The sequence below is a fragment of the Dipodomys merriami genome, unplaced genomic scaffold (genome assembly GCF_024711535.1).
Source record: "Dipodomys merriami isolate MVZ:Mamm:240054 unplaced genomic scaffold, mDipMer1.0.p SCAF_60, whole genome shotgun sequence".
NCBI lineage: Eukaryota > Metazoa > Chordata > Mammalia > Rodentia > Heteromyidae > Dipodomys > Dipodomys merriami.
Genome location: NW_027206180.1, coordinates 7,404,055 through 7,427,359, shown reverse-complemented (window position 1 = coordinate 7,427,359; position 23,305 = coordinate 7,404,055). Strand labels below are relative to the sequence as shown.

The window sequence follows — 23,305 nt, the reverse complement described above, 5'->3', positions numbered from 1 at the left end:
TGCTTCGCGGCCTGGCTCCTCCTTGGGCGGGGCCGGGGGCGGGGCCGGCGAGCGCCGGCCGGAAGGGGGCGCTGCCGGCCGGCGTTCCGGGCCGGAACTTCCGCGTGACGCCGGGGCGGGCGCTTTGCTCCGGAGGACACTCTTAAGGACCGGACGCTTCCGGCCGGGCAGCGCGGTGGCAGGGCTTGCTGGGATCATGGCGGAGAACCACTGCGAGCTGCTGTCGCCGGCCCCCGGCGGCCTCGGGGCGGGGCCGGGGGGCGGCCTGTGCCGCCGCTGCAGCGCGGGGCTCGGCGCCCTGGCGCAGCGCCCGGGCGGCGTGTCCAAGTGGGTCCGGCTGAACGTCGGCGGCACCTACTTCCTCACCACCCGGCAGACGCTGTGCCGGGACCCCAAGTCCTTCCTGTACCGCCTGTGCCAGGCCGACCCCGACCTGGACTCGGACAAGGTGAGGGCCTCGCGGGCCGGCGGGGCTGGGGAGGCCGGCGGAGGAGGCGGCGGGGCTGGGGAGGCCGGCGGGGGAGGCGGCGGGGCCGGGGAGGCCGGCGGGGGAGGCGGCGGGGCCGGGGAGGCCGGGGAGGCCGGCGGGGGAGGCGGCGGGGCCGGCGGGGCTGGGGAGGCCGGGGAGGCCGGCGGAGGAGGCGGCGGGGCCGGCGGGGCTGGGGAGGCCGGCGGAGGAGGCGGCGGGGCCGGGGAGGCCGGCGAGGGAGGCGGCGGGGCCGGGGAGGCCGGCGAGGGAGGCGGCGGGGCCGGCGGGGCTGGGGAGGCCGGCGGCGGCGGAGGAGGAGGAGGAGGAGGCGGAGGCCGAGGCGCCCCAGACCCTGGACTTTGTTTCGGACCTACTTTATTTCTTCCGTCGGCTGGCGTGGCCGGGCGTGTGCGCGTGCGCGCGCGGGGCGCCGTGGCGGTCCCCTCGGCTGCCCGGGGCCGACGTTTGAATCGGCGCAGCTCGGGGGGCGGGGGCCGGCGCCCGCCCCGGTGACTGGCTCCCTCCGTCCCGGCCGCGCCGCGCGGGCCGCCGGCCCCTGCGCGGAAGATGGCTCCCTGCGGGGGAGAGGGGAGCGGCGGGAGCCTTTTTTGTTCTACCTTGATTTCTAGGCGTCGTTTCCTGCCAGCCTTGCAAAAGAACGGCCGTGTCCAGGCTCACGGCTGAGTCTCCGACCGAGACTGCGTGCGCGTTGTAGTGCAGATAGTAACGAAACTAACTTGCTGCTTACCCTGAGGAGAGAGTGGCTCAGGAAGGTGAACGCGGGAGCCGCGGGGTGCAGGCTCGGGAGGGTGCGTGGACTTCTCCGGTGTGGCAGGCACGAGCCCCATACTAAACCTGACTGGATTTCCCAGTAGAACCTATAGGACTGCACTTGGCAGTGTTCCTTGCCAGCTTGCCATATTTGCAGGAGGCTTTCCAAAAAGACGAGGAGCTCTCTCCACTTAGAAAATCCTGACGGAGACAGTTCTCGGTGTCAGGACATGAGAACTCGGGTCGCCACAAAAACACCCATAGTGGGCAGAAATTAGGGCCTTGAACACACACTCTCTCAACTCTCCTCCCTCTTCTCCCTTTGTCTCCCCCACCCCCTCCCCTTCTCCAGCTGTTCCCAGTTCTCATTTGATCAAGCTCCCTACTCTTACTTAAAAGAGACTTGACCTCTGGAAAATGACTGCCATCTCCAGGATAGAAATAGGCTTTTGTCAGCTGTGGTTTCTCTCTTGTAGTGTGGGTGTATGTTTACTGTTGTTCTTAATCTTGTTCTGACCCTTTACTTGACTTTCTACTCCAGCAGTATCCCTCGCTTTGCTTAACTCGATTTTAAATTGTTCTTGTCCATTGGGTTCTTTTGAGGCAGTGGCAGCCTGTGCAGCACTGAAACAGTAGATTCAGAGCCCGATGACTGTAGAATAGTCAAGTTGATTCATCCCGTCATTTTATTTTTGCAGCTACTTTTAAGAATTAGGCTTTACTGCAGTTGTGATCCGTGTGTATGTGTGTGCAATCTTATCTATCAGAATGTACCTTTGTTGTAGTTGGTTTTTAAAAATCATATTCTGTTTCGGAAATGTCAAAGTGAAATTCAGAACATACAGGTAATCTAGCAGATACAGTCTCTCATACAGTTGGTAGCAATAGATAAGGGTTAGTTCTAATCACAGATAAGTTGCCAGAAAGAGTAATTCTCACTAGTCATGTCACTAAACTGATATTTCACATGAGAAAATGTATAACATGAGGGTCTTCTCGGCCCCCTCCCAAGCTTCTGATGAAAGAATGTCCAAGGAGATACCTCCTAGGGTAAGGAATCTGAGGGTGGAGGGTGGAGGATAGGGGCATTAGCAGTGGGAGGCCATTAATTACATGTTGAAGACAAACAGGATGTTGATTCACTTGTGAGGATCTCCAAACTGACCTCATTAAGAGATTGAGGAAAGAATACCTGATAAGCTGTTCCTAGAGTTGGACTTCAGCAGGAACCTGCTACAAGACCCCTTCCAGGGATGGGTCCTAGTGTTGGGCATTTGGCACCCGGCCCACCAGTAGTGATTGTGGAGCTCCTGCGCTTGCCAGGTGCCCTGGTAGGATCAGAGTTGGGTGAGGACCCTTCAAATCAAAACCTTCTGGGGTTCCGCAGGGGCTGGCGTGAAGACTTCCGTTCTTCTGCACCCCCATCCCCCCAGTTCTTAGAGCCCAAGTTGGGACCCACTTCTGGCCATGCTTGTGTCCCCAGACCCTCGCCCTCTGGTCTCCTGTCACCGCTGCTGTGAAGGTCTCTGTATAGACGGCCTGAGTGGGACACAGTCCAGCGGGACTGTGCTGGTGTTGGCCGTCTGCTGTCCTGTCTTTTTTCTTCCCCATGTTGCCCCTGGGGCAGGCCAAGCTCATACTCCTTCCCGTGCTGCCTGTGGGGAGGGTTTGATTCCCTTTGGCTGTGTCTGTCTGTAGTCCCAGCTGTTGTACTCCAGAGGCATTGTTGTAAACACAGCTTGTGTGTCGCTTCACTGGCCCCTGACTTAGCGTGGAGACACTTCAGGAGGCCAGGAACACCTAGACGCTGGAGTTGGAAGCTATCCTGACTGACATGGGTTCCTTCGCCAGGCCTCCAGAAAACTCAAAAGTTGGACATGAGCTTTTGCTGCTGGCACAGGGTCGCTGTCCCAGCTTGAAGGGGCAGACAGGGTGGCACCCGGTGGATCTTTGGGGGTGGTCCTGGTGTGTCCTGTGATCAGGCCCTGCAGTCCTTTCTGGTGCCCCCTCCGAGGGCACTTGGTCCTGGTGAGTTTTAGGGTTAGAAGGGTAGGAAGAGTTAGGGGATGGCGTGTGGGCGGGAGTGCCATCTTTGGATCGGCTGCTGGCTTGGCAGGAGAAGTAGGGATTGCTTAGAGTGGAAATGGCTGATTATGCTCTGCAGAACTTAAGTCAGAGAAGCAGTGGCCTGACAGAGTCCTGCAAATGGCCTGTGCGCTGGACATGGAGGAGGCATGAAACAGGTTTTGGTTTTTTTGTTTGTTTGTTTTTTTGTTTTTTGTTTTTGGTCGGTCGTGGGGCTTGAACTCTGGGCCTGGGCGCTGTCCCTCACCTCTTCAGCTCAAGGCGAGCGCTCTACCACTTGAGCTACAGCGCCACTTCCGGTTTTCTGGTGGTTTATTGGAGATAGGAGTCTCACTGTCTCTCCTGCCCGGGCTGGCTTTGAACCACGATCCTCAGATCTCAGCCTCCTGAGTAGCTAGGATTACAGGCGTGAGCCACCAGCGCCCGGCAGGTTTTGTTTTGATGCTTGTGGTCCTGGCTGTGGAGCCTGAGCGGCATCTCCCACCTCCTCTACCACGGGTGCTTGACCTCTCTGAGTCTGTGATCACCTGATGCAAGGCACATAGCCCATTGGCTGTGAGCAGGCCAGTGTTGGGAAGGATGGACCTGTCCTTTCATGGGACGTTGGACCCTTCCTCCCAGGCCTAGGCCCCATGGCCATCGGCTGCAAGGCTGGCCCTCTTTCCAGTAGGCAGTGCCTGGTCTCAGGTTAGCCCAGGAGTCTGACAACACTTGCCAGGTTTTCCACACAGAGTGTTCCCGGAACCCACAGATGCACCTCAGCCTCCGGATGGGTGTGGCCGCTCTGTCTCCAAAAGGGCGGGACCCATGAAGCTGCGGCCCAGTGAGAGCGGAGGCGGGGCGGCGCGCTGCGCCCTCTCTGGCGTCCTTATGCCAGGCCAGGTGTCACCCCAGCTCCCTCTCAGAGCTCAGCGTGCGCTCCGCTCCTGCGGAGGGCCCTCTGCACACCAGGCCCCCGCCACAGCCTGTGAAGTTGGGAAAGAGCCTGGTTTTGACTGTGATGTGATGGTGGTGACTGTGACTGGCGTTAGGGTGACTTCCCGCTGAGCAGAGGCTCACCTGCTCAGTCGGGGGAAGTGGCAGGAGCTGCCACCTGGCACGGGGGCGGTGTAGTGATGGATGCACTTAGTGGTCATTGCTTTATCCTTGTGCTTCAATTTCATTTATTTATTTTTTGGTTGGTTGTGGGGCTTGAACTCTGGGCCTGGGCGCTGTCCCTCAGCTCTTCAGCTCAAGGCTCTACCACTTGAGCCACAGCACCACTTCCGGCTTTTTTCTTTTTGCTTATGTGGTGCTGAGGAATCAAACCCAGGGCCTCATGCATGCAAGGCAAGCGCTCTACCACTGAGCCACCTTCCCAGCCCCTGTACTTCATTTCTTAAATGAATGCATCCAGATGCTTTCTCCCCACAGAGTTTTCTTAATGTTTGTCTCCTGCATAGTCATTGCTGTGAACCTTCCAGAGTGGGGCTGGGCTGCCCGAGGCTCATGGATGACTGGAAGGGACCAGGGTGCCGGTCGGGAGCCTTGCCGAGGGGCCGGGGCCGGGCTGCCTGGGCAGCAGCGAGCCTGCGAAGCACAGCGCCAGGGCTCCAGTATGCTGCCCGGCCCTGTGCTCTGTGTGGACTCGCCTACCCTGGGCTCCCGCCCCGCCCGCCTTCCCCGGCGTCCCATGGCTCTCGGGTCCTTGGCGGCTGTGGCACCTCTGCGCTCCGCGGCCTGGTTTTGCAGGTCGGGCCTGTGCGGGCTGAGCGAGGCGCAGGTGCCACTGGGGACTGGGCAGGCCACGGCGGGGAGGAAAAGGAGCCAGGGGTGCCCTTGGGTCCCAGCAGGAAATCAAGAACTCTCTGCCTTGTCTGTCCAGCAGAGGCCATCTTAAAGCTGCTGGGGACTGCGGAGGGGACCGCTTCGGGCCCCACAGCTGAGGGGTGAATGTTTGGCCGGGCTGTCCGGGGCGCAATGTTCTACACAGAGTGGGGAGACTCGGGCTGGGGCGGCCGCACCCCAGTCCCACAGAGCCACCGGGCTTGGTTTGTGCAGCCTGGTCCCTGCTCACCGCCGCAGTCCCCATTTCTACCTCCCACCTGCTGCCACTGGTGGCGTGCCAGATCCACACACTCAAAGCGGCAGCAGCGCGTGTCCGCTGTGGACTCTCGTGGGCCATCTAGCCTGTTCTAAGTTAGGAAACTACCAGGGTGGGCGACCCCAGCCCAGAGCACAGAGCCCGCGGTGCGGCCGTGCACCTGCCCACCCGCCAGCAGGAAACAGCCCTCGGGGCTCCATCCCCCGGGAATCAGGAGCAGGCTTGTTCCACAAGAAGCCACGAGAGCTCGTGTGGGGGGGGCGGGGAGGGAAGGGGTCCCCTTTGGGGGCCCATCACATCTGCTTCCGAGCTTCGTTTGACTCACACACGGGAACGTCAGCGTCCTCCATTCTCGTTTCCAGCGGTGTGGAGGGGCCGCTGCCTTCTGGAGCTGGGAGGCCAAGGCCTGAGATTGAGGGGCTCCCCGGTGCACACAGGCAGCTCAGGACCGTGTAGCAGAGGCAAGTTGAGTGGGAGGGTCTCCCGGACCCTCGCAAGCTGTTAGGAGTTGGGGCCACCGCAGGGGTGCTGGTGTGGAGGTGGCAGGCGCAGGGTGCAGATTGGTCGCTGGCGGTCCTCGTCGGTCACCGGTGGCGTCAAAGGCCTCTCTGGGGTTGAGGCTTGTGTGGAACAAGTCAGAAGGGTACAGGCGAGGGTTCGCATGTGAACATGGAGTCACTTGAAACGTGCCTTGAGATTTCAGAGGAAGAAAGCCAAGTGTGTGTCCCAGGCTGGTGGGGATATTGGGATATTGGTGTGGGTTAGATGGGGGGGCTGCTAGGGTGCTCGCTGCGTTTGTTCTACAACACGCTCCCGCAGCCCACCGTCCCAGACGCACTCGCTCCTCTCCTGAGCTACTCTCAGAACTTGAACTCGCAGCCCGCCCCTCGGGCTCCCACTCAGCTGAGCGAGCAGTCCTAATTCTAGCTCTTCTATAAAACAACGCAAACCTCCCCACCATGCTCAGGTAGCCCGTGCCTGTTATAGGGATGGGGCTGGGAAGGTGGCTCAGTGGCAGAGCGCTCGCCTTGCATGCATGAGGCCCTGGGTTCCATTCCTCAGCACCACATAAGCAAAAAGAAAAAAGCCGGAAGTGGCGCTGTGGCTCAAGTGGTAGAGTGCTCGCCTTGAGCCCAAGAGCTCGGGGACAGTGCCAGGCCCAGAGTTCAAGCCCCATGACTGACAAAACAAAAAAAGTAATAGTAATCGAAATACAGGAATTCCAGTGGGAAATTCGCGTGGGTTTTAAGATGCGCGTCAAGCTGCCAGGGATGGTGAAGTGGGCTTTGTCATGGGTGCTGTCCTGGACGGCGTGGCGGTGTGATGGGGCTGGGTGGGAAAGGTGTTCCTGCCGCTCCCGCCACGCCTCCTGGGCGGCTGGGGTGCCGAGCAGCCGCAGGCTCGCGTGGCGCATGCGTGGCTCCTGGGTTCGTGGGCCTCTCACTCTCGCCACCCTCCCGCCGTGGCCGCGGTGAGGTGACAGCAAACGCCCTGGGCTCCCTGGGTCTCGTTTTTCTGGAAGCCTCCAGGAGGGTGAGGGTGAAGTCACGAGAAACCACCATGAGAGAGAATGGGCCACCCGACCCCCCTAGCCTGTCCCTCCGGCCCGGGACAGGCAGGTTTCTATGCGTGTGCAGCTGTGGGCGGTGGGAGGAAACCCCCACACTCAGCCCTGGGTCTGGGGAGGGATGTGAAGAAGCAAGGTCCTGGCAGGACATCCTGCTTCGTGGCTGGCTCCAGGCCTGGCGGGCCTTCGGGCCCTGCAGCTCCCATGCGGGCCTGTCCGCCCGGCGTGGGAGCTGCGCCCACCGTGGATATGTGAATCGCCTTCCCCAGCCACTGGCCGGGGCCTGGCTGCCCCCTGGCTGCGGGCGGGAAGCGGCCACCCTCTGTGGAGGTCTTGGCACTGCTGCCCTGGTGTCCAGGGGCAGGGCACGGGCTGGGACGGGGCCGCCTTGCCCTCGTGGGGGGCCCACGTATTGTGCAGTTGAGCTGTGGGTCTGGCCTTGCTCTGACTAGCGCGGCCTTCGTTCTTCGCAGGATGAGACTGGTGCCTATCTCATTGACAGAGACCCCACCTACTTCGGGCCTGTGCTGAACTACCTGAGGCACGGGAAGCTGGTTATCAACAAGGACCTTGCAGAAGAAGGCAAGTGGTGGTTTTTTGTGCAGAAACTTGATCTTGGGGGCAGTCCTGTTGTGCTAAACGGACTAGCCAGCACCTCCCTGATTCTGCGGGTCTCAGGGAGGGCTGGTGGCCCCGGGTGACAGGTGGCCTCCGGCTGGAGGGAAATCCCAAATCCCAGCTCGGAGCAGCTGTGGTGCCATACCTCACCGGGCGTGAGGGTGCCCCTGCTCCACACTTCCCCCCTCCCACCCCCCCCACCCCCCCCAGAGCTGCAGGGATCCGTGAGGACCTCAGGGCAGGCTGGGCTGGACAGAGCAGGTGAAGTGAAGATCAGTTGTTCCCTCTGTTTCAGGAGTGTTGGAGGAAGCAGAATTTTACAATATCACCTCACTAATAAAACTTGTAAAAGACAAAATTAGAGAACGAGACAGCAAAACATCACAGGTAAGTCAGATGACTAAAGCGTTGGTGCCTTCTCCCCGTAAACACTGCTCACCCTCCATCCCTGGGAGGCTTTTTTTTTTTTTTTTTTTTTTGTCGGCCGTGGGGCTTGAACTCTGGGCCTGGGCGCTGTCCCTCAGCTCTTCAGCTCAAGGCGAGCGCTCTACCACTTGAGCCACAGCGCCACTTCCAGTTTTCTGGTGGTTTATTGGAGATAGGAGTCTCACGGTCTCTCCTGCCCGGGCTGGCTTTGAACTGCGATCCTCAGATCTCAGCCTCCTGAGTAGCTAGGATGACAGGCGTGAGCCACCAGCGCCCGGCCCCTGGGAGGCTTTTGACCACAGCTGTCCCATCCCCCCCACACCCACTCCCACACCGACCCCCCTCCATCCCCACTTCACCCACTCCCCCCTCCATCCCCACCCCCACCCATTCCCCCCCTCCATCCCCACCCCCACCCACTCCCCCCCTCCATCCCCACCCCCACCCACTCCCCCCCTCCATCCCCACCCCCACCCACTCCCCCCCTCCATCCCCACCTTCACCCACTCCCCCCCTCCATCCCCACCCCCACCCACTCCCCTCCTCCATCCCCACCTCCACCCACTCCCCCCCTCCATCCCCACCTCCACCCACTCCCCCCTCCATCCCCACCCCCACCCACTCCCCTCCTCCATCCCCACCCCCACCCACTCCCCTCCTCCATCCCCACCTTCACCCACTCCCCCCTCCATCCCCACCCCCACCCACTCCCCCCTCCATCCCCACCCCCACCCACTCCCCCCTCCATCCCCACCTTCACCCATTCCCCCCTCCATCCCCACCTCCACCCACTCCCCCCTCCATCCCCACCTCCACCCACTCCCCCCTCCATCCCCACCCCCACCCACTCCCCTCCTCCATCCCCACCCCCACCCACTCCCCTCCTCCATCCCCACCTTCACCCATTCCCACCTCCATCCCCACCACACCCACTCCCACACCCACTCCCTACCTCTATCCCCACCCACACCTACCCCCACCTCCATCCCCACCCCCATCCACTCCCCACCTCTATCCCCACCCACACCTACCCCCACCTCCAGCCCCACCTACACCGACCTCCCCCCCCCCAGCCCCATTCTGGTGGCCTCCAGCCATGCCCTACAGCTCCTCCCACTGAGCTGGGAGATCATCCCCTCCCCACCCCCAGACATTTGTGCAGAGGTTTAGGGAAGGCCATGCCATGTGGGCAGGAAGGCCCTGTGGGAGGGTGGGAGGAAGCCTCTCCTAGACCTGCAGAGAGCCTGTGGCCAGCAGGGCTGAGGGAGGCTGGGAGGAGAGCATCTCCCGCCCCTGGGGCCTTCCCACGTGACCATGTGGCACCTGCGCTGGGCCAGCACCTTCTGGAAGGAGGTACCGTGGTGTTAGCGTTGTGCTGGCCACGGAGCCGCCCCCAGCGGGCTCTCCTCCAGAAGGATGCTGGGAAGTGAGCCCCGCACCACACCACACTGGGCCCACGCCGCCCCACCCCTCCCTCCCTCTGTGCACCTCGCGCTCGGGGTCCTGGGCGGAGGCTCGCCGGTGGCCTGGCACTTAGGGGCCAGGGGAGGGTCGTGCCTGGGTTGTGCACAGCCCTTGCTAGTGGAGTGGGGCGGCCCGGGCCGCTCCCTGTCCCCTGGACTTTGCAGTCTTCTTCCTCTTCCGCTCTGCCTCACCTCACGGCCGTGCGGCTGTGCGGGAGGCCCGCGCCGTGCAGGGCCTGGGCCTGGCCTGCCACGCTCAGTGGACAGGAGGCGTCAGGAGGCGCTGTGGGGCGGGCGCGGGTCTGGCGGCTGTGTGTGGAAAGCTCTTCCGGCGTGGGGCAGCGCCTCACCCCTGCAGGCCAGGCTTTCGTGGGAGGTCCTCCCCAGACAGACTCGCGAGACTGACGTGGCCTGGCCGGGAGCAGACACAGACGTCGAGCGTGCTCACGGGGAGCCATGGGAGCTCCGAGGGGGTCAGGGGCGCGGCCGGTTGTGCGTTGGGATTGAGAAGGACGTGTCTGTCTGGAGGGAAACCATGGCGCCCAGCAGCTCAGAGCACCGAGCCGTGGGGGTCTCTGGGGAGCCCGCCCCTGTGGGCACCCGCAGCGCTGCTTAGGGTGGGGTGCGGGTGTGGCCTGCCCTCATGTGTGCTTGTCCACCCGCCAGATGCCGGTGAAGCACGTGTACCGCGTGCTGCAGTGCCAGGAGGAGGAGCTCACGCAGATGGTCTCCACCATGTCCGACGGCTGGAAGTTCGAGCAGGTGAAGGCCCGCGCCCGTCCAGGCCTGCGCTCAGCCCCCACCCCCCCCCCGAGCTCCAGGGCCGGGCATCGGGGCTCAGCCCTAGCTGCGGGAGGAAGCCCCTAGAGACTGGGTTCCAGGGCCCTCAGCACAGTGGCTGTAGGGAGTTTTTTTGGGGGGGTGGCTGTTGAGAGACCGCCTCCTCCTCGGGTGAGGGATTTGGGTTTCCTTCTAGTTCTCTCAGCAGCTTGAGGAGGCTGTATGGGGTTGCAGGTGCCTGCGGGCTGGGCCCGCCTGGGGTCTGGCCAGGCTGTGCAGCATCGCTGATGCCCACCCGGCTGCGGGGTCTCGGGGCCTGGGCCCAGCAGGCTGTGTGGGTGCCCGTGGCACTGCCGGCCGGGCTCGCTGGGGCCCTGTTGCCATCCTGGCTCTCGGAGCTGGGTCGTTCTTGTTGGCACTAGTGTCTTGAGATTTCTGGCCTGATGGGGAAGCACTCTTCTAAGTCCTCTAAGCTCTGTCCTGTTGTGGGTGACCGGGACAGGTCACGGGGCGCCCCCCTCCCCCAGGAGCAGGCCTCCTGAGCGAGACTAGCTGTGCCGCCGTGGCCAGCAGCCGGGTTGGCACGCTGTGCCGCCGTGGCCAGCAGCTGGTGGTCACACAGACTGTGGTCCTTCCCTGGCCGTCCTGGCTGCTCCCGCCACTCCCCAGCTGCGGGAGCGGCTGGTGCGGGTGTGAGTCCACAGGTGACACTGTGGCTTCTCCCTGGGTGGGGCAGTGTCCCCTGGGCCGAGCCCAGCCTCGAGCCCTCCGGCCCCCCGGGAGGGCCTGTCCTGGCACGTCGGGCAGTTAAGTTAGGTGCAGGCAGGTGCAGGAGCTCCTGCGGGGGGCGGGGGGGTTGCTCTCCACGCACCTCCCTCTGCGGGCTGTGCCGCGTGCGCCTCTGGTGCCGGGGCTGCGCGTCACAGGCCGCGTCTCCCCCAGCTGGTCAGCATCGGCTCCTCCTACAACTATGGAAACGAGGACCAGGCCGAGTTCCTCTGCGTGGTTTCTAAGGAGCTGCACAACATCCCGTACGGCACCACCAGTGAGCCCAGTGAGAAGGCCAAGGTGAGGGGGAGGGTCCCGTGGCTGGGAGGGAGGGCCCACGGTGTGGGGGTCCCCTGGGGGGAGGGTCCCGGTGCCCCAGCCCTCGACATCGCGCACGCGCCGCTTGGCTCTTGAAAGGCCTTCCCTTCCTCCTGCCTCTGGCTCGCGGGCCCCTGAAGCTCCTGGCGGCTGGTTCCGGGGCTCCCGTGCCTCGGGCCCGCCGTGTCCTCCAGCCCGCTGGCCGGCTCAGCCTCAGGACGGCCGCGGGGAGCCGCGTGCCGCCGGCCTCAGCCGGAGCGAGCGGGAAAGGACATCCTGCCGCCTGCCCCAGGGACGGGGGCCTGGGTGTCGCAGAGGGGAGTGGAGCTGGGCCTCCCCCAGGGACGGGGTCCTGGGTGTCGCAGAGGGGAGTGGAGCTGGGCCTCCCCCAGGGACGGGGGCCTGGGTGTCGCAGAGGGGAGTGGAGCTGGGCCTCCCCCAGGGACGGGGGCCTGGGTGTCACAGAGGGGAGTGGAGCTGGGCCGAGCACAGGGGCCTGACTTCGCCGGCCTTCCTCCCTGACGCGTCCTTGGGCCTGGCTCCAGGCAGACTGGACCACCTCAGACCTCTGAGCCGCGTCCACTGGGGAGCGGGACCCCTGGGCAGCTGGCAGGGCTTGCTGACCCGCGGGAGGCCCAGGGTGTTGCGCGGGTTGGGAAAGAGGCCAGACCGGGGCGTTTAACCTAGGACTTGGGACCAGGGACTCTGGCAACCCAGCCCTTGACCAGTGGCCCTGGCAGCGTCCAGTAGCCATCCCTGGAGCCTTTCCTGGTCCTCAGGCCAGGGCCCGGGCACCAAGAGGCCCTCACCGCTGAGCCTGTGCGTGACACACGCACACACACACACGCACACACACACGCTCCTGTGCTGGGGCTCGGGCGCCTGGGGGGAAGCCAGGCTGCAGATGGGCGAAATCGGCTGCGGAGCCAGCCGGGGCGAGCGGGCCTCCTGTTGGGCCCGCGCCTCGAGCAGCCAGCGGTGGAGGGACTCTTACACATGGCTTTATTTTTAGAAGCCTGCTATTTCTGAATTCATGGTTTCCATGCTGAAAGTCAACGGGGCCCGTCTCCCTCTGTGGCCCCCCAGCTGTCCAAGGGCCCCCACGTGACCCTCAGTCCCTTTGCTGTTGAAAATGTGGCCCCATTTCCCTTTCCAAAAATACCTGGCTCTGAAGTAGGACAGCTGCAGAAGCTTCTGGATGGAGCGGCTGCTGCAGCCCGCCAGGACGGGGCTGCAGATTCCATTCCTGCCAGTTATCCAGCAAAGAAGGGAGGAGTTTGGGGCTAGGGGGTGTTCTCATTCATTCCTTCATTTGGTCACACTGGGATTTAAACTCAGGGCCTCGTGCTTGCTGGACGGGTACTCCGCCGCTCGCCACGCCTGCCCTGCCCTGCCCAGGGCTGCGCTTGTTAGGGCCGGAAGCCTCTTAGAGCTGTGTCCCGTGGGCTGTGGTCACGGCCACCTTTTCACACTGAAGCCTGTCCACGTGTGTGGCTGACGGCCCTGTCTTCTTCTCCCTTCGGCTCGCTGCCCGCCACACCAGAGTGACGACGACGACACGGGGCGCCAGAGCAGCGACTCAGATTGAGTTGTGTGTCATGGTGAGCTCCGTGGCCCTTAGCTCCTCCCACGACCTCCGTCTCCTTAACCTGTGACCCGCTGGCCCTCGCGCCCGCCTCCTCCATGTGCCTGTCCTGCCCATAGCTGACAGAGCCTCCTAGATGTGATTAGAGCTGCCTGCGGGGAGGGGGGCCCGCTGGAGTGGCCTTCCCTGGACAGTACTGGGGCAGGAGGGCTGGGGTCAGACCATAGACCCCGTGACCCAAGAGCAGCCACGGGCCAGGCAGTGAGTGCGGGCTGCGGCCGGCCTCGGGCAGGCGACCTGCCGTCCCTCCAGCGGGGCCGCCTCAGGCTCCCACGTGCGCTCGCCTCCCTGGGCCCTGGGCCACCTTGGCCACGTCCAGGGCGTGGTCCCACGTGTGGGTCCCTCCTGCATCTGTCTGTGTGTGGAGCCGGAGGCGGCGGCCCCGGGGAGGGCGGGCGGCGGCACCCCACGGGGTCCCTGCCTCTCAGGCTGGCCACACAGGCTGGGTGCCTTCTCCACTGCCCCCGCCACACCCAGCCGCAGCCCGGGCCAGTCCCCTCCTGCCCAGCCCTCCAGCCGAGAGGCCTTTCCCTCCACCAGTTGTACCTTGAGGTCACTGAGTATGGGATTTGTCTCTGGACCCACAGTGTTTATCACGTGCTGTGTGGAGCCAGGGGACATTGTCCCTGTGGGAGGATTCATCACCAGGCCACGTTAGACAGCCAGGTGGCCCTCACCTGTCACCACACGGGGGAGGCAGGAGGATCACAGGTTCAAGGCCAGCCTGGGCTACATATCCCACCCTGCATCAAACACTCTCCTCATAAAGAAGGGAATGTAAATAATACTGGTATGCAAAGTGCTACTTTTATTTTTTTTATCTCTCATGGGGCTTGAACGCACGCTCATGGTTTGGACACTGTCCCTGAGCTCTTTTGCTCAAGGTGAACGCGCTACCACTTGGGCCACAGCGCCGCCACTTCTGGGGTTTTTTTTGGGTGGATAATTGGAAATAAGAGTCTCCCAGACTTTGCTGCCCAAGCTGGCTTTGAGCCATGATCCTCAGATCGCAGCCTCCTGGGATCACGTGTGAGGCGCTGGTGCTCAGCTGCTTATTACTGTTATACAGAGTCCCAGCATCAGGCTCAGCCTGGGCGCAAGCGTGGATCCTGATGTGGGCTGTGGTCTGGGCTCCATGGCCTCCTGGGCTGCGGGTGCGCTGTCCCCTGCCCGAGGCGTGGGCAGTGACGGGTGCCTGGCTCCAGCCTCTGGGAGCCCCAGCTGCTGGGCCGACTGGAGGCTGGCCAGCATCGTGTGGGGCGGGGAGTGGGGGGGGGCAGCTTCCTTCAGAGCCATGGAGGTCACGCCCGCTGTAGGGCCTGGCTTACAGGAGGACAGTGGGGTACGCAGGAAGCCACCCTGGCTCTGTCCCGCCCGGATGGAGCTGTGTCCTCGGGGCCTCCGGTGGAGTGGACGAGGCTGCCTTCACCCCCTCCGATGTGTCCGGCTGTTCCCGGGGCACGGGGCACAGGTGCCGCCTGCCGGGGCCGGCCCTCAGCCGCTCACGCCCAGGATCGCCCGAGGTGGGCCGTGTGGTCCCCTCGGCACCTGGGGTGGGCAGGGCCCGGGGTGTTGGATGGGTAGGAGCAGCTGGCACCTGGGGGCCCCCCACAGCCGCGGGGCTCACAGCTGGGGCCACCCGCCAGCTTACTCACCGTCCCCAGCCCCGAGGTGCTGCGTCCGCGTCTTCTCCCTTTCCTGTCTTCAGCGGCCCGGGCTTGCTGGGGTTGAAGCAGTGGCACTTGGCAGCCGCCACTGCCAGGGTCTCCCAGCCTGCCGTGGGGGCCGTGGGGTTGGGGGGAGCTCCAGTGGAAACCAGGGGTGTGGGCCCGGCGTGGGCTCCGCCCTCCAATCAGGCGCCTCCTTGCCCGCGCCCCGAGTCCTCACACTGTGCACTTGGCCTTTTTCAGATTTTGCAAGAACGGGGCTCCAGGATGTGAGGCGGCGCTGACAGCCGAAGAGACGATTTCCTTTTCCCACAGAGCGTGAGCCGCCACGTCGGGAGGCGTGGCTGTGAGGAGAAACCTGCTTTTGATCATTTCTCTCGAGATCTGGGTGCGGATCCTTTTTGCCTCGCAGGTGGGTGGTGAGAGACGGCCCAGCTGTCGGAGCCCCGGCGTCCCCGCGGGGAGGAGGCCGGGGCCGGTGTGGGCCATCTCTGGGGCTCACGCTGTTCTTTCTGAGTGCCACGTGGGACTGAGGCGGGGAGCCCCGGCCCGCTGGTGCAGGCCCGAAACTGTTTGAAGGACAGGGTTCTTGGTGCTACAAACACAGCCTGGGCCTCGGCCGGGGAGGGGCGCCTTCCTGCCTGCTGTGGGCACACCGGCTCGGGGCTCACGCCGAGCACCCAACCCTTGATCTCGGGTCAGGGAGCTCCCCAGCCTCCAGGCGTGATCGCGACTCCCCCCCCCCCCCCCCCCCCCCGGGGCCGGGCCTCTGCCTCTGGCCTCGGGGGCTGCGGTGTATCAAGGCTTCTGATGTGTATTTTCCAGGCGAGAGAACTTTGCATCCCCTTTTTTCCGGTGTGGACAGGCCACCCGTGTTTATACTCTAGAAAGGCCTGAGCGTGCTGCGTTTTGGGTCTCTGTTAGCTCACTTCACAGAGGTGGCCGCGGCACCCTGTCTGTCCTGCCCGCGGGCTCGGAGGGGGGCTGGCGCCCACCAGTGCCTTCGTGGCGCCGGGGTGGACGCTGGGGCGGGAGGCCTGTCCACCGGCTCGGGGCCTGCTCTCGGGGTCACGTCGAAACTTGAGGATGTTTACAGTGCATCGTGTCTCTTCCACCGGCCCTCACCTCCTCCTACAACTATGCAGTTCTCTCTCTCTTTCTGGGCCTTGCGCACTCAGCGGTGACGCGGCGCCCGTCGGGGCTGCCCACCCGACACGACGTGGAGCAGCTGGGCCCCACGGCCCACCCCCGTGGGCTCCGCCCAGGCCCCCGGTCCCGGGGGAGGGGGCTGCCGGGACCCTGTCCGTTCCAATGCCTCCAGAAGCTCCTCGCCGGGGGCCCTCTTCCTCTTCTCCTTTGCCAGTAACCTGATTAACCGTGTTCTCCAGCACCTCGGGTGTACCTCCTCCTTCCGTAAGGTCTCTTGTATGTCGTTAAATGTTTGGCTTAAACAGTTTATGAAAACCTTGTACCGGGGTGGGGGCGTCAGCCACCAGCAGGAGCTGGGGGCACCCCAGGGCCCCTGCCGGCCGTGGGGGTGCCCTTTGGGGAGCTGCTGTGTGCTTAGCATTGTTTGATTTATGACCTTGACATCCTAGATAGGCTTGTGGGATTTTTTTTTAATTTAAAGATATTAAGACTTAATTCACTAAAATTTGTTCAAAGGGGATATTTATACTTTTATACTTTTTTAGGTATCCGTATTTTATCAGCTTACTGTTCAATGCCTAAGTTTCCCCTGAAAATAGCAAATAAAATTGTGTATTTATGAATGAGTCCAGGAACTGTTATTTTTTTAAATTTTTTTGTGCAAGCTGTACGTGTATATGATGTCCTTTGATTACATTCGCCCCGTCCGCATTGTTCCGCTTGGTCCTTCCCCCTTTCCCTGCGACAGCTGCAGTGGATTTCAGTAGCACGGTTAAGGTTAAATCACGCTCACCCTTGCACCTGGACGCCTCCCAGGGGCCTTCGGGAGAGGCCTCAGTGCAGCGGTGTCCCGGACACCTGTCCCGTCTGCAGGGGAGGTTAGGAGGGAGATGGGCCGTGCAGGCCGGGCCCCGGGTACCTGCCTGCCGCCAGCCCGGAGGGGCGCCAGGGACGGGGCTCTGGGGGCGGCGTCAGGGCATCCAGCGCACAGGTGCGGCAGGAGAGAGGCTGGGGCCGGGGCCAGGGCCGGGGCCGTGCAGGTCTGGGGTTGGGTTTCCCACTGCCGGCGCCTTGCAGGGTGCCACATGGCCCGGGCCCTGCCCCGATGCCGGTGGGGAGTAAAGGGCCCTCCTCAGCGCCTCCAGCACCTTTCTGCAGAGCCAGCTGCGCAGGCGGCCACAGGTGTTGATGTGGCTTTCTGGGGTGTCGCTCTTGCTTTTCTCTCCACCATGTCCTCGTGCATCTGAGTATTAGACGGCGGCTTCCAGGCAGGCTCCTGGGCCTGGGACTCACCCTCACGGGCTCTTGGGTGCAGAGGGTCCTCCACTCACTGTTTCCCTCGTGGGACTTACAGTGTGCGTGTGTGTGCGCGTGTGCACACTTGTGTACACTTGTGTGTGTGCGCGTCGCTATTCTGGCATCGCCGGCAGCAGCACTCTGGTGGATGTCCCCGTGAGCCGCAGGGAGGACACCACCGCCCTGCGCTGCGCCCGGCTCCCCCCACGCTCCCTCAGCTGCCTGCTGGCCTGTCTGGTACAGCGGGGAGCCGGAAACACAGGGAATTTCCCGGGGTGGGGAGGGGGGAGGCGGGGGGGGGACGAGGGTTGGCTTTTTTTTCTTTTTTTTTCTTTTTCCTTCTTTTGCAGTCATGGAGTTTGAACTCTGAGTGAGCCCAGGCACTGTCCCTGAGCTCAAGGCCAACACTCTACCACTTGAGCCACAGTGCTACTTCTGGTTTTCTGGTAGTTTATTGAAGATAAACAGTCTTACAGTCTTTCCTGCCCGGGCTGGCTTTGAACCAGATCTCAGCCTCCTGAGTAGCTAGGATTACAGGTGTGAGCCACCAGCACCCAGCTGCATTTCCTGTTAACTGCACAAAGTAAATCCATCCTCCCTTCCTCCCTCCCCCCTCCCTCCCTCCCTCCTTTCCTTTTTTCCTGGTGTACCATTTGAACCACACCTCCACTTCTACCCACTTCTCTTCTCCGCCCTGATCTCCGGGGAGCTTTTCCTGTCTGCCATAGCTGGCTGCCTGTGGTGAGCAGCTTCCCACCAGCCGGGAAGAAGCTGGGGCCCCTCGTGGGCCGGCGCCCACCCTCATCTGGGGAAGACCCGGGGCACAGCCATGGCTGAGTAGCCAGAGGACGGCGGAGCCCTCGAGGGCGGGCTCCGCAGGTGTGATTATCTAAGCAGCCTCCCCGGGGGCACATGTGGGCACAGGTGTCCCTGGCCCCCCCCTCTCCACCGATTGTTCCAGATTCCAAGCCCACGGTGGGAGGGGTACAGCACCCTGCACCCCAAGTTATGCTGACTTGGCTGGAAAAGGCTGAGTGGTGCCTGGAGTTGGCCTCCGCATGGCTCTGGGCATCCTCCCCACAGGCAGCCCCGGGCTCTGACAGTGGGACGGTTGTGGGGAGCCCTCAGCCCCAGCCCGGTGATGTTCCCGCCTGTGTGTCCCGCCCAGTCCCACAGCGCTGGGAAATCTCCCCCTCCCCGCCCCCCTCGGCCAGCTCCCCAGTGATCCCCGCTCAGCAGCCGGCACTTTTTATTGGAGGTGAATGGAAATAAAAACAACTGGGTGTTTGAAGGGAGCGCGAAGGACTATTTACAAATGTTCACTGCGGAAGGGGCTCCAGGCTCAGAAGACGGGGAGCAGCGTGGGGGCGCGTCCCCGGGGGGCCGCTCGCCCGAGGGTCGCGCCGCCGGCCGCCCGCCCGGCCCTGGAACTGCAGCTCGGGGATGATGCGCCGGATCCAGCGGTGGTGGGAGGTCACCCGGATGTAGACGCCCGGCCGGTTGGGACGGGCACAGCCCTCACCCCAGCTGATCACCCCTGCCTGCACCCACGACTGGTCCACGCGGCACACCAGGGGGCCCCCGGAGTCGCCCTGCGGGGGCAGCAGAGCCCGTCAGCCCGCGCTGGACACACCCGGGCCGGGGCCACCTCCGGCCAGGGTGCTCCAAGCTGCCCGCCTGGCCCGCCCGCGTGCCCTGGGGGTGTTGGAGGAAGTGCGGCTCCCCAGCCTCCTGCGACGGGTCCCACGGGCCCGGCCGAGGCCGGGCGCCCAGCCTACCTTGCAGGCGTCCTTCTTGCCCTCGGCAAAGCCTGCGCATAGCATGTCGTCCTGGATGGCCTTGGGCTGCGAGTCGGGCTCCGCGCCTGTGCCGTACAGCAGGTTGCACTTGGGCGTGTCGATGAGGGGCACCGACAGCTTTTGCAGGGTCCGAGGGCTGGGCAGGCGGTCTGGGGGGGGCCGGGGGGGCTGCTCAGCCGGAGCCCCCGCTCCGCCCCGCCTCAGCCTGCTCTGTCTGTCTGTCTGTCCCCCCATCTCTGCGGCTCTTCCTTCTGGGCAGCCGCCCCTTCCCCCCCTCCCCGGCCGGTCTGAATGAAGAGGAGGAGGTCTCGTGTCCGTGACCCTGGGAAGAGATGGTCCTTGCCGCCCGGGCCTGCCTTATTTCCTCATTTATGTATCAGCGGCGGGCGGCGGAGCCCAGGGCCCCGTGCTCCCCTGGCGCAACCCCAACTTGAGCTAGACCACCCCACCCCACCTGCCTGCCCCTGTTCATTCTGTTTTCGAGACAGGGCTTTGCTCCCCACGCCAGCCTGGAACTCGGTTCTCCTGCCTTTGCCTCTGGCGGCCTCCGGGCCGGGCTCTGCCCCGTCCTGCGGCGTGTCCTCACCCTGCTCGCTGGGGCTGCCCCAGCCGGTGACCCAGCAGCTCATGCCCGGCGCGAAGCTGACGGACGGGTCGGGCAGGCACACGGGGAGGATGTGGTCGGAGAAGGTCACGGGCGCCTCCAGCTCCACCAGGGCCACGTCGGCGCTGGAGGCCATGCCACGGTACAGCGGGTTGCTCTCCACGCGCCGCACGCGGGCGTACACGGCGTGGGGCCCTGGCCGCAGCAGCTGGCGGGCTCCGAGCAGGACTCTGTATGGGGCTGTGTCCGAGGTGCTGGCGGGGAGAGCAGAGCGCAGTGTGGGCACCCCATCCTGCTGCCGGGGGCCCCCAAGCACACCACACCGCCTCGCACCTCCGCCCGGCCACCTCGAGCCCGGTGGGAAGGGATGGGGGCGGGAGGGAAGCTGAGCAGAGCCGGCCCTGCTCTGTGAGACTCAGGCTAGGACAGTGGCCGTCCTCACTCCAGGGAAGGGAGACACCGACCACCTGCGGGGTGCAGGAGGCTCCGCCGGCCCGCACCTTGCACCGGCCGCCCACCCTAGCTGTGAAGTGCAAGGTTTTTGTAAGTCCCGGGGCTTGAACTCAGGGCCTGGGTGCTGCCCCTGAGCTCCTTTTGCTCAGGGCTCACACTCTGCCACTTGAGCCACAGCGCCACTCCTGGCTTTTTCTGTGTATGTGGTGCTGAGGAATCGCACCCAGGCCCTCATGCATGCTAGGCGAGCACTCCACCACGGAGCCCCCTTCCCGGCCCCTGTGTCCCTTTTAGAACTTCAGCTCTGTGGTGGGGCAGGAGGTGTGGTGCATGGGGACCCCAGGAGTCTTGGTGGGGGCCGGCCCCTTGCTCAGGGCTGGCTTCAGTGCTGGGGGAGGGGACACCCGGGTTCTGAGCCCGCTGCGCTGTGCCTCGGGGCTGGGGGAGTGCAGGGCTGGGGCAGCGGCTGGGCGCCCTGGCCGGGAGCGCGGCCGCTGTCCGGGGTGCTGAAGGGGCGGGACGGGGCGGGGCGGACTCACTTGGAGAAGCAGTGGGCGGCGGTGAGGACCCACCGCGGCGAGAGCAGGCTGCCGCCGCAGAAGTGGCTGCCGTCGCGCTGGATGCTCGCTTGCCACGGCCACTCCCGCTCCAGGGCGTCCCGCCCGCCCACCATCCGGCTCAGCTTCCTGGGGCGTCCGCAGGCTGGGGAGCGTGGGAGGCCTCACCGGGGTGCGCAGGGCCCCCACCCCGACCCGACCCTCACCCGGTCCCCGGCCCCCCTGGCCCCCGATGCTGGCCGGCGCTCCCGCGCGGCCCTGTCCTGCCAGGACAGCGCTCCACCCCCTTCACTTTTCCTAGGCTCCAGCTCCGCGCAGCCACCACGTTTCCTGGCTCTGCTTCCCCGGGCGCTTGCTAGTCTTCTCCCGTGGGCCGCGCCCTCGGCCCTGGCCTGCATCTCAGCAAAGGCCACTCACCTGGCGGGGACCTGGCCTCCTGAGTCCCTGGAAATGAGAAAGGGAGCGCTGTTGAGTGTAGTGCCGCACCCCTCTAATCCCAGCCAGTCTTAAAAACACAAACTACAAGCGAGAGGATGAGTTCTGCCGGCCTGTGACTCCCCGAGACAGCGCCCCCCATATCCCATAAAGACCGGCTGCCTCTGGCTGGGGCTGGGCTCGCGGGGCTCGCGGGAGTGGCCGTGGGAGGCGCCCCCCCACTGTGGCCCAGCCCCTGACACCCAGGTGTGAAGAGCCGGGGCCTGCCTGGTGGGGTGCTGTTACCCCAGCTGGGGGGGGCAGTCACAGGGGTCCCCCCTCTGCTCACTACACAAGCCTTGGTCTCGCTGGCTCCGCCCACTGGGGCGCCCTGGCATCACACCCCTGGGGAACCACAGCGGCCCTTCCAAGTACCAGGAGGCTGGGAGGGGTTGGGGACATCTCCCTGAGGGGCGCCCAGTGCTCTCTCCCCCCCTCCCGGGCCTGGAGCCCTGCCCGGCCTGCGGTCGCAGCGCCAGGGCTGGGAGGTGACCTGGGGACGGGAGGCGGCCACGGGCGCCCAGGAATGTGAAGAGGCTCCCGCCCTGCGGCCGCGGCCTGCGGGAACCTGTGGGAACCTGCTGACCCCGCCGACCCTGCGCCCGCGCTGCCCCGCTGCTGCCCTGCTGCCGAGCGCAGCCGCTGGCGGCTCTCAGGGCCGGGGAGCAGCCACCCCGGGGGGCGGGGAAGGTGTCCCTAACCCAGCAGGAGGCGGGGTGACCCCAGGAGCTTTAGCAGCCCAGGGAAGCCTTGTCCTTTCTGGGAACAGTTCCGGGGGACACTTAGCCAGGGGTGACCTCTGACACAGGGCCCACAGACTCCACGTTGCTCTCCTCACCTCCACCATCCCCCCACCCAGGTGAAACTTCTAGAACCTTCTGGACAGCTGGGGGGGGGTCCTCGCTATTGGGTGGGGCATGTTCTGCTGCTCCAGGCAGGTGCAGGGAGTCGGGGGGCTACGGTTGGAGCCCCAGGAAGGGCAGAGGGGGCCCTTGGAGGTGGAGGAACCCCAGGCCCGGGACTCACCAGCCAGCAGCGGCAGCAGCAGCAGCAGCAGTGTGGGGGGCGGTGGCCGCCTCATGTCCCCGGCCCAGTGGGGGGGGGGCGGTGGGGAGCGTTCAAGGTCGCAGGCCGGTGGGGGGGGGGCGGGTGGTGGGGAGCGTTCGAGGTCGCAGGCAGCGGGGACCGGTGGAGGTCGTGGGCCGGTGAGGGGTGCGGGCAGGGTGGGGGGCAGGTGGCGGAGAGCGTTCGAGGTCGCAGGCCGGTGAGGGGTGCAGGTGGGGGGTGGCAGGTGGCAGGGTGGGGGGAGGCGGTGGGGAGCGTTTGAGGTCGTGGGCCGGGGAGGGGTGCAGGGGGGGTGGAGGCGGCGGGGAGCTGCTAGCGAGGTCCGGGCTCCATGAAGTGGGGTTTTATGCTGGAGGTGAGCGCCGCCTTGCTATGCCACCCAACCTGTCAGCCCGGCCCACCCGGCTCCTCGGGCAGGAAGGAGGCGCCGCTCCTCCACTGCCCTGCCACCCAGCCCTGAACCCCCGAGCCCCCACCCCGCACCTGGGCCTGCGGGGCTGAGGAGGGGCTGCGGGGGGGGGACCCTGGGTCCCCAGCCCCTTGCCAGGAGCTGCCCAGGGACGAGCTGTTCAGGCTGAGAGGCCTTCCTGGAGTCCTCCCTGACCCACTCCATTCATTCATTCATTCATTTATTCATTCAGTTCTTATGGGATACCTGCTGTGTGCCTGGCCGCAAGGCCCTTGGGTGGGGCTGTACACCACAGCGGGGTGCGTGTGGGTCCCCCCTTCCCCAGGACCCTGCCCCGGGCCCCCCTGAGGCGGCAGGGCTGCGGGCGGGGCCTGCGGGTCCAGGAAGGCGATGGGGACCGGTGGCTGAACCATCCCCATCCCGGAGCAAGGAAGTTATTTGGGGCACTGCGCTGATGTCACGCGGGGGCCGCTCCCACCCACAGGGCCAGCTGGGCCTGCCTCAGTTTCCTTGTGGTCTGAGGGCTGCCAGAGTTCCAGATCCTGGACCTCCCAGGCCCCCCGGGCCAGCCCAGGCATAAAAGTTGAAAGATTCCATCTCGATCATGTGGACATGGTGGCACACGGGATATCTCAGCAACAAAGGGAAAAACACAAATAGGATCTCAATTCAGTCCAGCCTGAGCACAAAGAGAGACCCTATCTCAAAATTAGCAAATGCAAGCCTGGCATTACACCGGTAACCCTAGGTACTGGAGGCCGAGGAGTTCTGAGGTTCAAGGCTCAAAACCAGCCCCCAAGGCTCTGTCTCCACTTACCAAAAGCCAGAAGTGGAGCTGT

At 64.5% G+C, this 23,305-nt stretch overlaps 2 protein-coding genes across 3 annotated transcripts; one reads left to right on the top strand and one right to left on the bottom strand.

Annotated features, from left to right (window-relative positions):
- The first annotated feature begins 158 nt into the window (after positions 1 to 158).
- Positions 159 to 16,432, top strand: LOC138814641 (BTB/POZ domain-containing protein KCTD5). 2 transcript variants are annotated; one of them, XM_070003746.1, is made up of 7 exons: positions 159 to 448; positions 7,449 to 7,557; positions 7,889 to 7,980; positions 10,149 to 10,244; positions 11,205 to 11,330; positions 12,892 to 12,949; positions 14,904 to 16,432. In XM_070003746.1, exons 1-6 carry the CDS (start codon positions 197 to 199, stop codon positions 12,934 to 12,936), a joined length of 720 nt encoding a protein of 239 aa, XP_069859847.1. In that variant the 5' UTR covers positions 159 to 196; the 3' UTR covers positions 12,937 to 12,949; positions 14,904 to 16,432. The 2 variants fall into 2 exon arrangements, with proteins under 2 accessions (XP_069859847.1, XP_069859848.1); XM_070003747.1 differs by lacking the exon at positions 12,892 to 12,949.
- A 1,920-nt stretch (positions 16,433 to 18,352) lies between these two features.
- LOC138814637 (serine protease 27-like) lies at positions 18,353 to 22,235 on the bottom strand. The gene is made up of 6 exons (XM_070003734.1): positions 22,019 to 22,235; positions 20,936 to 20,962; positions 20,501 to 20,663; positions 19,491 to 19,762; positions 18,884 to 19,053; positions 18,353 to 18,697 (listed from the first exon to the last, which is right to left on the bottom strand). The coding sequence occupies exons 1-6, from the start codon at positions 22,071 to 22,073 to the stop codon at positions 18,425 to 18,427; spliced, it is 960 nt and encodes a 319-aa protein (XP_069859835.1). The 5' UTR covers positions 22,074 to 22,235; the 3' UTR covers positions 18,353 to 18,424.
- Positions 22,236 to 23,305: the final 1,070 nt, after the last annotated feature.